Genomic DNA, 13410 nt, shown 5'->3' on the forward strand with positions numbered 1-13410 from the left:
GAAACAAAAGAGACTGAAACAGCTCTAATGAGAAATTTGGATGAATAACACCAATCAGAGTGGATTCCAGCTAGATGAGCATCTCATAGGTTGACAGTGGAGAATGACTCTGTCTTCCTCCCCAAATCCAGAGTGTTTATGCCAATATGGTGGAGGATTAAATGTAGCTCTTGGCGAAGCTCACGAAAGGGTGCAAATGAAGTGGGTAGTTTAAAACCTGCACCAAAGATCACAGAAATGAATGTCGAGGTATCAAGTGAATGTAGTGTTTATGAAAAAGGTGATAAGTCATAACAGCTATTTATCTTTGGATAGCGAATCCCATAGGAATTAGATGGAATAAAAAGAAATAAGTGGAATGAATCAAGAAATGTTTAATAAGAGAGATAATGTGGGCATTGATATAGAGATGACAAATTAGATTTTTAATGGAAATTTGAATTTTCTAACCATGATGGAGCTCTATATTCTTGGTGAAGATGCCTGAACTCCCATACAATCAGCGATATGAAACCTAATCTATCAGATCCTACACTAAGCCAATATCTATAGCAGATGTATGGAAACTAACATAATACCTGAGTCCTCTATCTTGAATAAAATAATATTAGTACGGAAGGATATATGATATCTCAACAATACTAAAATATTGATGCTCTAAATATATATACACCAAAACTCTGGATAATTGGTTGTCATAACTTTATAGAAAATATTCAATTGATATTTCAGTATCTAATACAAACTGAATTTAATGATTGATCAATCAGAAGTATATTCATTAAAAAAAATATAGGCAAACACTAGATTCTAATGCGTAGCCAATTCAACCTATTTCAGAAGTTATAGACTACATGAAGTTATTGATACAATCTTACTGAATCATCATGATTCAGAACCTTTGTTAGTTACATCTCTGATGTCCATTACATTGATAAGTTGATTAAAAGACTAGCCATATGAAAGGTTTGCCAATATATCAGCAACAATAATTTAATCATAGTTCACTCGTCTAAAAGCTGTAAACCATTAACAAAATTATCCACAACATCCATTTATTTAATCAGTGGGATCAAATCCATCAACAGCTAAAAAATCTTAAACATCTCCAAACAAGAAATGTGAAATGTTTCAACACATTATAGAAGAACAACAAATGAGGAGATAAAGAAGAGACAGAGGGAAGAAAGAGAGAGAGTATAAAAATTCTAAGAAATACACAAGAAGAAGATAGTAATGAGAGAGTAAGAAAAACAAGTAAATAATTTAGAATGTTGAAAGATAGTTTTGACAAGTATTATAAATCAAAGATGGGAAGTGAATTGTTAAACTATTCACCTTACCTTGCAACTAACATTCCACGTGGGCACCATGGAATGTGGAAGACTATAAAAAAGAGGATTTAGTATGAGAGATGACCACAAAATGAGGAGATAAAAGAGACAGAAGATAAAAGAACATATAAGATGGGACCCACCACTTACATGAACAAAGTAGTAAATGGAGGGTGGTTAATTTTTGATGGGCATAACCATAAAGGTAGGGAAAGAAAATTAAAGTATTCACATTCTAATCAAACATCAATAAAAAAGAGGGCCTTTATTATTAAGAATATGTCAATAGCTAATATATGTTAGGGGTAAGACACGACCCTATATATGTTAATATCTAATTTATTGATAATAAGAGAAATATGTAAGTGGTGTTCGGAAATATAAAAAGCATTTGAAAGACTTTATAAAGGAGATCGATACCATTAATGCTAATTTCATTGGAAAGGTAATCGCATAGTATGCAAACCAATATTTTTAGTCATCTACTACTTTTTGTACTTACTATTATTAATATTAAGGTATGTATGGTGTTTTTAAAAGATATATAGCAATTATAATTAAATAAATATAATTAGAATCAATTTTCAATGTTATTTTTATTATTGGATAAAATTTATTCCTAATATTGTTATTATGAATAATTATCATAGGTAAATTCCCAATATTATTAATATTTGATTTATGAGAGGAAGAGTATGATGTTACCAAGGAGGGGCTTGTTTAAATCCAAGCGATTGAATCTTTGTCCCAAGAGATGGTAGGGGTCAGCGATCCATAATCTTTTGAGATGCGGACTTGGAGCTGTAAACTTTGAGGGAAGACATTGCAAATTTGGTGTCTAGGCAACTTGGATAATATCCTATGTTCCCCCTAGTTTTTGGGACAACATGGGACAGCAGGATGAGTTTCTGGGATGACAAATTTTTTTTCCTGAGTTTGGGGACAGGGGGGGGGGGTGTGGTGGAGGGGAGGGGCAGTAAATGGGGACGACTATATAACAATAGGGAAACTTCAAATATATAGAGAAATTTAAAATATTTATATGAAAACATGGATAAAGCATGTACTTTTACATAATAAAACCTTAAAATATAAGCATCAGCTGAATTTATATGCTAAATTTGTGTTACTTTGAGAGTCAAAGTCTAATTTGTTCTAGAAGTGAAAGTCAAAGTCTCCTAGGTGTCCCCAACTCTTCGAGATGTTTTCAGGACAGGGATGACTGAAAGTATATCGTGGACGCATCTCCACGTAACATTGACAATATCTACTCCATCCTTCATTGAGTTGAAATGGCTTCTCTTTGCTCCTCCACTTCTACCAACTTTCATGCAAGAAGCCTTGGAAGACTCCCAAGGAGATCGTACACAACCTCGTTCACTGTGAGTTCGACACGTATCGTACCAGCTAGATGTACTTGTCTCCTGCTACATCCCACCCATGCACAAGGTCCTGTGTCAATTGATCCTCCCTCGTCACTTCCTCTTCCTCAATGTCGCTATCGGTTATTAATGTTTTCTGGTCGAAGGGTCGGCGTATTATATTTCCATCTTCCTCCCGCCTTCCTGACCTTGGATATTCGTACTTAGGCAATGACGCCAGAAATGTTTATGCCAAATATGGTGGAGGATGTTGCCAAATACAATTCTTATGTACTAAGATATATTTTACAGTACTATCATCACATTCATTCTACTAAATGGAATAAGACACAAATGGAAAAATATATCTTTATTGATTGTATCGATTTACATACCAGTGCCGATGTTCACCTATATTAACATACCTTTCAATTCCCACTGAGTGCTACATATAATGCTCGGATTGGTTACCAATACCAACTAACACGACGTTTGGTAAAAAAATTTCCTAATAACTACTGAATTAATTTATCACAAAATTACTCTCTACATAGAGCTCCTCTTTAATCCACTTGTTTTTTTCCCTCCACATTGATTCTTTTACCAAAATATCCATTTTAAAGTTCTATACCCAAGGTTTCATGAAAGATGTATTATATGAATATTAGCTAGCAGTCCTATTGAAGGCATGATTGACAAGATGGCAGTCCTGTGGATGGTAAAATTATTGTACATTGAATTTTGTGGATGGGGGCATGTATTTGAGCTATGACTACAGTATTTTGGATGGTGGCATGTATTTGAGATATGACTATAGTCCTCTAGATGGTGGCATAGATGAATGGAATGCAAAGGATGATTCCAAAAGGGATGTTCACAATAATGAAATGATTGATGAGCCAAGAGTGCTGTGGGTGGTGCCTAGAATCCTTGTTGAGTGATGCCTAGATTCCGAATCCTCTGGATGCCGGTATGACATTAACAAGGTAATCAACACACTGAACAGTATGAATACAAAAAAAAATGTATTTCAGTCAACAGCTTTAAATAGAAAGTGTTGGGTATTATACATGTCCCCCAGTCACATTAGGAAGGTGAAAATTTGGCCAACAGGCAATAGTATCACTATTGAAGGTGGTGCAACATGGTAATAGCTTTCTAAAGTAAAATGCAAATATATTGAATAGAAATGAAATGATGAAACGTATTTGAATGGTAATATTGGTTTATTTCTGGTGCACTCTCATTATATGGTGTTAACAGTATCATTATTGTAGGTGGTGCAACATGGTAATAGCTTTCTAAATTAAAATGCAAATTTATTGAAATGGAAATGAAAGGATGAAATGTATTTGAATGGTAATATTGAGTTATTTCCCTTGCAATCTTGTTATATTGTGTGCTGATAAAAGTTGGTTGGCTTCCCAAATTATTGATGTCTTGTGGCAACAATATTAAGGAATGCCATTCAGCAGGATGTGCTCTTGGGGTTATTCTCCACTTGCATAGTGATTTTATTTTAGCAGTGTGTATACATGAGTTTAGCTTGCTTCCTTGTATATTGTAGCGATCTCTTTCCTTAGTATTGGCATCAGCAAGGTAGTAGCTTTGTAAAAACCACATGTATCCATTAGAATAAATTATAATTCAAGCAACTAGTGTACTTGATCTTGTTTTTTCATCTCGATCTTGTCACATGTGCAATTCTAAAGTTATGAAACCAAATATGATCAGATTTAGGGTTCATTCATCATAGTTGGGCCTCCATTCTGACATTCCCAGTTGTGCGTGATTCCATGTTATCAAAGTCATCAACTTCAGAATTTTACTAACAGCTACAATAAGTCAAATATTTAACTTGCTGTTAGATAATTCACTTCAAAATGAGATATTATTCTGTATGGCCAGTGACAACTATTTAAACTTTGACATTTATTTAAACTTCAATTGTGGTCAGTTGGCCAGCATCCGATGATATAACCCTATTTGAAGAAGTAAATCCACATAAAATAGCGTCTTATTCCTTTTGTCAGATGGTGGTACAGTTTTCTTTTTGTCTATTTATCATTTAGGTAATTTTATTTTTCACAATCTTCACAAAGTATTAGTAGCATTGCTGCTACATCTCAAAATGATTTCATTTCTCTGTCCATGGTTAAGTGCAACTGTGTATCACTTAAAATATAGAATATTGATGTTCTTCTTTTCAGAATTTGCTAAGATTTCATTATGTCTCTAAATTTGGCTCATTGTGTTTAGTCATGAGCTCTAGTGGTAGACTGCAGAAGCATAGGGGACTTTCATAACAGAACCATGCTCAAGAGTCAAATTCCAAGAGACATGACCAAATCTCGAAATTGTGTACAACTCTGCATTCAAATTGTTGGGAGTGACATACCTTGAAGGGCAAGTTCAGTTACAAGTCCCCTGTGAATTTAATGAAAGAGATATGCCTTGTCATAACAGCTAAACTGAATGTTACCCTGCACTCCCTCCTCTAAAAAAGAGGAATTTACCAAATTTAAAAAGTCTATTATCTTCATCTTACTGGTTAAATGCTAGAATGCTATGTAGAGCTCACCATGTTTTCTTGTCTCGTATTTGCTTTATTTACAAGTATGGCAATCTTTCTAGTCTTTAGCATACCATTAACATGTGCTATTATATGCAGCCACATTTTTACTATAGTTGATTGTTCAAAATTGAAATGCAACAAAATTATATTAATGTCTACAAATAATTAAAGTTGGGTAATGGAACTCAAAAATGCAAGATGTCCTACTGAAAATAGTAACCCGTTACCTTCTTTCAATCTACAGATTATTCCCACTCAGACCTGGGGCAAGGGCCCTTGAGTTTGTTTATGGTAGTAAACAATTTCAGACTAAAGGGGGCTTTAAAGCTGGCACCGCGACTTCACATGTATTTTGTAGTGAACTTTATAAGAAGTATAAGGAGAGCATCCAGGTTATTCCATGCAGTCCAGAGGAGGTTGTGTTTGGGAATAATCCTCAACAATCCTTGTATTGCCATCTCTTATGTGGGCTGCTGTATTCAAATGAAGTACAATTTGTGCATTCAGTTTTTTCATACTCTATAGTAGATGCTCTTCGGACTCTTGAGCATGTCTGGCAAGAACTTTGTTCCGATATCAAGGAAGGGAAACTTAGTGAACGAATTACAGTACCCTCTATGAGAGCAGCCGTTTCCAAATTGCTTAAGCCAAATCCAGATTTAGCAGAAGCAATCTATGAAAAATGTAAGCACATGCAGAATTGGCATGGAATTATCCCACAGCTTTGGCCTGGTGCCAAGTATGTTTACTCTATCATGACAGGTACCATGGAGGTGTACCTAAGGAAATTGAGATATTATGCAGGTGATCTACCATTGCTGAGTGCAGATTACGGTGCCACTGAAGGTTGGATTGCTGCCAATATAGATCCCACATCCTCACCAGAGAATACAACTTTCACAGTAGTACCCAACTTTGCATATTTTGAATTCATTCCTCTCCATGTGCATCTTGAGGACTGGAATTTAGATCAGAGTGTAGCTAATGCCCACTGTACTGAATCCGAACCTGTGGGTCTCACAGAAGTGAAAGTCGGGCAGGATTATGAAGTGGTTATGACAACATTTGGTGGTGTGTTCCACTCCTTGGTCTGCTAATATTCAATATGCAACTTGAACTTTCTATTTGTCTTTTAACAGTACATTGAATGTCTAGATTATAGTTTTTATGATAGAGAGACACTTTTCACTGTTTATGTTTGCATACAGGACTTTACAGGTACAGACTTGGTGATATTGTCAGAATAGCTGGATTTTACAATTCCACACCACAGTTGTCCTATTCATGCCGGAAGAACCTTCTTCTTACATTAAACATTGACAAGACCACAGAAAAAGATTTGCAAATAGCTGTTGAGAAGGCTATCAGACTTATCAAGGAAGAAAATGTAGAGCTGGTTGATTTCACAAGCTATGCAGATTTGTCAACTGAACCAGGGCACTACGTAATCTTCTGGGAGCTCAATGAAAAATTAAATGAAAGTGTTCTAAATAGATGTTGCTCAATAATGGACGAATCTTTAATTGATCCAGGCTATGTTGGCTCTAGAAAAACTAATACTATTGGACCCCTTGAACTTCGAATTGTGAAAAAGGGTGCATTTCGAAAAATTCTAGATCACTACCTGAGCCTTGGAGCAGCACCCAGTCAGTTCAAAACTCCCCGCTGTGTCAATTCTAACCCGGCCTTGTTTGATATTCTTAACAGTTGTGTAATACAAACATATTTTAGCACATTACTCTCTTAATATGCGAAAGTACTCAAGGAAGTTACATATTTTCAAGTCATGTATCATACAGAAGTTCAGAGTTAACAACCCTGAGCATAACTTTTCTTAATGCTGGTCAAGGCTTAGCAGCAGAGCATGTCATTGTAATTTGAGTTTGAAAGCTCTTTTTTGATTTTTATTATCGTGTACGCTGCATTGTATATTGTGAAAATAGTGTTTTGGGCTGTGTTGGCTCCATGATCTTGTGGGGGTTTTCTTCTGTTGCATGTGTGTGTATATCATGAGCTACTAGAGTTAGGATCCCGAATTTAAGGATTTGGCTTTACTATTGTATAGATTAGCTCTTTAGTTGACTCTTCTTTTTTAATACTTATCGATAGGACTAATAAGATATCTGCCATGCAAACTTTACTAAGTTGATTTTTCACATTTAAAATGATGCAGTCTGCATGTTCGATATCCTGCTCTCTATTTTGTAATAAGAGCTTATGCATTTGTTACAAAAATAAATTGAATAAATCTGGCATTCAAATCGCCCCAAGGTTTAGTATCGAAACTTGTAGAGGTGGCTTTCTCATGGCCTCTCCTCTCCATGTAGAGATGAATTAATATTATTGGATATACTGCAATCTGCTTGTTAATGATTTTCCCTAGGTCTCTTCTCTCCATGTAGAGATGATTCTTTATTATTTGATATGCTGCAGTCTGCTTGTTAATCATTTTCCCTAGTTCTTATTGAGAACTCATCAGTTCATTAGGAGATTCACAAAAAACTACTGTTTTCAACAAATTAAATTGAATAATTCTATATTGATTAGCTTGGAGGGCAATCTATCTATCCTTAGTGTTACTTTAGTTTCATCAATAGATTGCTGGGCAATCTGAAATTGTTTGTTGCAGATTATTTTCACAAAAACACACATAGTAATGCTGGAATTTCTGGAGGTAAAATTTGGGGAGGTTTGGTTCTTCTTGGTATGTTTTATGAGTTTCGAGTGTAAGGGTACCATTAAAACACACATAGTAATGCTGGAATTTCTGGAGGTAAAATTTGGTGGAGGTTTGGTTCTTCTTGGTATGTTTTATGAGTTTCGAGTGTAAGGGTACCATTAAAAAGTAATCAGTGCATTTTCTGTTCAGCACACCATGTACAACGTAAGGGGTGGTTTAACACCTGCATCTCTACACGTGCCTTGATTGAGTGAGTTTACTCTTACCATATATTTGTTGTTTACCATGCACCAATCAGAGGCATGCTTAAGAAAGTGCAGGCGAAAAAGTTGGAGGGACAAACTTGTGCTGCCACCCTTCCTCTCCATCTGTGACCCGAAGTTTGTCAGTTGGCTTTATGATTGTCCACAATAACATGCTTGTTTTGAAGCCAAGACTCGGGTCATTTTCAACCTTTTGTGTTATGTGGGTGCTTTAATCTCTTCTTGTGCACGGATTTCCACTCACATTCACCCCCAGTCCACATTAGCTACCCATGAGAATTGTAGGGACCTGAATGGCCTAAAATTCTATAGGGTGCAGGGCGAAACTTAGAATAGTAGGGCTAGGAGCCTAACAATAATCTATTTGAGGATGCCACCAGGGGCACATTGAAGCCCTCAAGTAATAGGGGAGTTCTGGCCCTAAACTAACAAGAGTGGTGCATGCAGAGGAGCAGTTATAGGGGAGGCAGGGCTCCGCCCTATTCTATGGTAGCAGGTTTGGCTGGATGGATAGGTCGAGTAGTTCTTCGATAGGTCTATGCATTCTGCACGCATGCCCATGGCCCCCTATAAATTCTATGCGGGCGAGAATAATAGAATAGTAGGGCATTGGCTGAGCATGTGGCACATTCTTGCCTCCTACCCGCTGGTCCCCTTACTATTGTAAAGGGCTGCTTGTTTCAAGCTGGAGTCATTCATGTACTCCTTACCATTTATCATTCAGGAATCGTCATATGTAATAACATTCCATAAACCAAAAGAACATGCACAAGTAGACAAAAGTGTTCACATTGTATTATGCTTTAACAGTATAATCCTAATTATATTCCACATGATTCTTTTGTGTGAATAATACTGGTGTACAGTATCTCCTTTTGCTTCCTATGCAACTAATTCACACAATCATAGAGCACTGTATCCTTGGGAAACATCTAAATAGCAGACTAAAATATATTTCTTATGAAGGGGACACTTGATTTTTTAAAATCGTTCTCTTTACAAACATACAGTGTAGGTCTGAACAACAAACTAAAATGTATTTCTAATACGGGGACTTAGGTTTTGTTTTACATCATTTTCTTTATAAAACATATGGTGTAGGTCTGAACAACAAACTAAAATGTATTTCTAATGAAGAGGACACTAAGTTTTTTTCATCATTCTCATTATAAAACATACAGTGGTCTGATCAACATACTAAAATGTATTTCTAATAATAGTTTTTTTTTTCATCATTGAGTTTATAAAACATACGGTGTAGCTTGGGCACTCGGTAGTTTTTTTTCATCATTCTCTTTATAAAAGATACGTTTTAATTGGCTGCTTAGCCATGATAGTATCCTTGTAGTATGACATGTTCTTCAGATGTTTTCCTTGTGGTATCATTCAACGGTTGTTATGTCTTTTGTGTTGACACATGATGAGATATTGTGTTGTATTTACTTATCTACACGTCTCCCAAGGGATTTACCACGTCTTTTTAGTGTCTCCTTTCAACATGGGGCAGCTTCATTCATGTAGCACAAATTGTTGAGTTTGTAGCTTCAGTCTGATTGATTCGATCATATATATATATATATATATATATATATATATATATATATATATATATATATATATATATATATATATATATATATATTTAAATGGTTATTCATATTATTGTTTGTTGTGAGGTTTTCGTGCCATCGCCCCAAAATTTTGGGGACCCCCTTTTTTTTAATCGCCTTGGCAAATTTTTGGATTTGTCCAACAATTTTGATTTGATTTTTGAGAATTTCAAGTCTCAGACACCTTCAGACTAGAGGCGAGAGGGCTCGATTTATTTTCACCCGCTTTCAACTTGATTTTCCAAAACAACCAATTTCATCCTTAGGCCGAACAAAATCTTCAAAAGGAAACACTTGGCAGGATAAAATTGTAAATTTTGTACTTAGATGATTTCTTTTGAAAATTTGGATATAATTGTGTAAATTTGTATAATTTTCAATTTTTTTTTTGTTAGATATGAGTTTTTGGAAAATTTTGAATTTTTTCAGTGGAAAAAATTAATTTTGTTATGATTAAATCAAATTGCTAAAATCGATTTTAGACTCTAGAAATGATTTTTTAAATTTTTTGTCAAAAACTAAAATTGCTTGGCAAAATCGATTTGTATTGAATTGCAAAAATTGGCTCTAATGGATTAAATTTTCTTGAAAATTTTTAAGCCTTTAATGAAATTGGTAATTTAATATTGATAAATGGCTTTTGACTAGCCAAAATCCGATTTTAATGACATTAATTGCTAAATCACCATTAAATGGAAACATTTAGCATCTCCAAGGCATTATTTACTTTTTTTTTGCAATTTTGATTTAATTGGCAATTTTTAAGAGTAAATTTAATCTTGACAAAGTTAATAATTGGCCAAGCATTTAATTGAGGGCCAATTTTGGCATTTAATTAATATTTTCTTGCTCCCAGGGTCCCAGTCAGCCAGCTATGGAGAGTAGGGGAGTTGGGTATAAGAGGAAGCTCTTTCCTCTTTTTTCCTCACTTCTAATCTTCCTCCTGTTTGGTGTTTGACGATTTTGACTTGGAGTAGCTCTTCCTTGGGTGATTTTTCTTGCAAGTGCAGATTTCTCCTTCCTTTGGCGATTTTCTTCTTTGGGCAGAATTTCCATGCTTGGACAATTTTGAAAAGGGCAAATTTCTTCTTCATGTTGGGTGATGTTTGCTAGGGCAGTCTGATTTCTCTCATGTGTGGCAATTTTTTATTGAGAATGAACATATTCCATGCTTGGGTGAATTTGTTTGAGGGCAAAATTTTCCATCCTTGCACATTTTTTAGAGGGCAGATCTAATTTTTATACCCTAAGCAATTTATGGTTAGGGTTTGATTTCCTCTAGAGGGATTGCATTTTTTTTTTACTTTAGACTTGGGCGATTTTATTTGGAAAAGAAATACATAATGAAGGTCTGATTTTTTTGGGCAAATGGTGGACAATTTTGAGAGCACTAAATTTTGATTTTTTTTAGCTAGAGCCTCAAGTTTTGCAAGGGGTTTGAAATTCTCAAAGTCTGATCCTAAATTTCAAAAGAAAGATCTGACTATTGGTAGAGGTAACTTTAAATCATCTAGAGTTGAAAGGGGTCCTTAAGCTGATTTCCTTCTTTTGTTCTTGTCTAGATATTGTCTCCCTTGGTTCTTCTTGCATTCATTGTCCACCACTTTACGATCTCATAATAGGGCAACAAGATGGAGGATGGTAGTGTAAGCAAGAATTCTAAGGGAACCAACACTCAGAAAGACAGAGGATATGATGCCCAAAACAACTTTCTTCTTGAAAATGAAGCGAATAACCGATACCAATGTTGGTAGAGTAACATGATACAAGTAAAAGATAGACTAAGGGAAGGTCAATCCCCCTCGGCAAAGAAGATATATAGAAGCAAAATTGTACATGTAGTAGCTTTTCCTCCTACATTGCCCTATCCAAAATTGGTTATGGAATGCACATCCAGGTTTGATTTGATTAGTAAATCCATCATTTTTGATGAAGGGAAGAGGGTGTTGGCCAATATTGGCAGACAAGCAATTGAAGAAGCATTTAGCATTCCCTAGTACAAGAGCATGACAGTGGTGATGATGGATCAAACAACTAAATCATTTCAGGATAACCAGGTGGCCTATTTCACACATCTAAAGTAGGATTGGATACACGAAAGAAAGAAAGGTATAACTAAGTCATTAAAGCTTACAACGAAATACTTCAAATTAGAATACAAAGATCTCATTAAGCTTCTCAGCCGGATCATGGACCTAGCTCAAGGTATGCAATTTGAAAATTGGATGTACTTTTTCATTGATGAAATTGAAAAAGGAAAAAGAAGATTTGATTGGGCTAGGATCATAAGTGAGAACCTAGAGTTGCACCTTAGAACTGTACAAAACCAAAAACAATTCTATATGGGATCCTATTTGGTTTACCTAATTGCTAGATTGTATGAGTTTGAGACTTAAGGCCTTAGGAGAAGTTGGCAATGGGCCGGGGCAATATTTGGTGCATGAATGCTATCCACAGCTTCATTTGCACAAGAAGAAGGATTACAAAATGTTTTGTGATGCCTTTGCCATGAAGAAAGTAAGGGCACTACAAGGGACACTTGCTAAGAGACTTTCACCGGAAGCGGAATCAAAGATATAAAAGATTGGGAGTTGGTTCATCCAATTTCCACAATTCACCTACATTAGAGTAGCAGGGAGCATAGTTTGTCCCAAGAGGCTTCCAAAATACCCACCCAACAAGGTAGTTTTGATGGAATTGGCTAGGCAAGTTGAACACTATGATAGAATAATGAGAAATGAAGGTAAAGCGGGGATTACCTTTTCAATCGGGATTGGCAATGATATTTGCCCAAATTGGGCCGCCTTTGCAGCTGTAGAGAAGGAATTGGAATGGTATCATCTAGGGTGGTACAGAGCAAGGCAAGGATTCGATCCTAATGGTCTTATTAAGGTATCTCATGGAAAAGTATTTAAGCATGTTCCCACTATTGAAGACTTTTGGGCCAATGCCAAGGATGACTTTCATGTGAGAAAGCTAGCTTTCTCAAGATTGTCAGTGAACATGATGAGAGATATCAAATAGAGAGGCCTTGATATTCTCAATCAATTAGAAGATGATGGTAATGTGTTAAGAGAAGATTATGATATAGTAAAAGGAACAAAGTTGAATCCGGTAGATTGGGATGACCATCAGGATCCTTCCTTAGAAGTAATCACAAGGGCAGTTGATTTGCATACTGAGTCATGGTATAATGAAAGATTAAGGAAGCTACAAAGTCAAAGGATTCTCCTTATTTATGAGAAGATGAAGCTAAAAGAAGGTCCAACAGAATCAGTCAGATAGAAGGGTGAAGGAAGTAGCCAGCAATAGGAAACAATTAAAGGCAAAAAGAGGGCTTTGGAGGTTGAGAAAAGCAAAGAACATTTGGAACCTCCAACCAAGAGATAGGATATAGTTCCATCAAGAGAAAGCATAATTGAGGCTAGAAGTCAAGAGGCCAATTCAAGTGATAAAAGGGCCATAGTAGAGGTGAGTTGTGATTCAGAATCAAGTGGTTGCAGTGACAACATCGAATATTCTCCTCTCTCAGAATACCAACAAGGAGATGATATGGTCGTTACTAGTGAAGAAGGAGATAGGCCGAT

General features: G+C 35.7%; 1 protein-coding gene across 1 annotated transcript in view; it reads left to right on the top strand.

Annotated features, from left to right (window-relative positions):
• Positions 1-7177, top strand: part of LOC149548218 (jasmonoyl--L-amino acid synthetase JAR4-like) — a 52687-nt gene extending 45510 nt beyond the window's left edge. The window contains exons 3-4 of the mRNA XM_089792262.1: positions 5515-6341; positions 6479-7177. Coding sequence (XP_089648388.1) covers positions 5515-6341; positions 6479-7017 — 1366 coding nt within the window. The 3' untranslated portion in view covers positions 7018-7177. The remainder of the gene's footprint in view (positions 1-5514; positions 6342-6478) is intronic.
• The last annotated feature ends 6233 nt before the right edge of the window (positions 7178-13410 follow it).

This window comes from Cupressus sempervirens, chromosome 7 (assembly GCF_028749045.1).
Source record: "Cupressus sempervirens isolate cs-2001-9-10 chromosome 7, ASM2874904v1, whole genome shotgun sequence".
NCBI classification, from domain to species: Eukaryota; Viridiplantae; Streptophyta; class Pinopsida; order Cupressales; family Cupressaceae; genus Cupressus; species Cupressus sempervirens.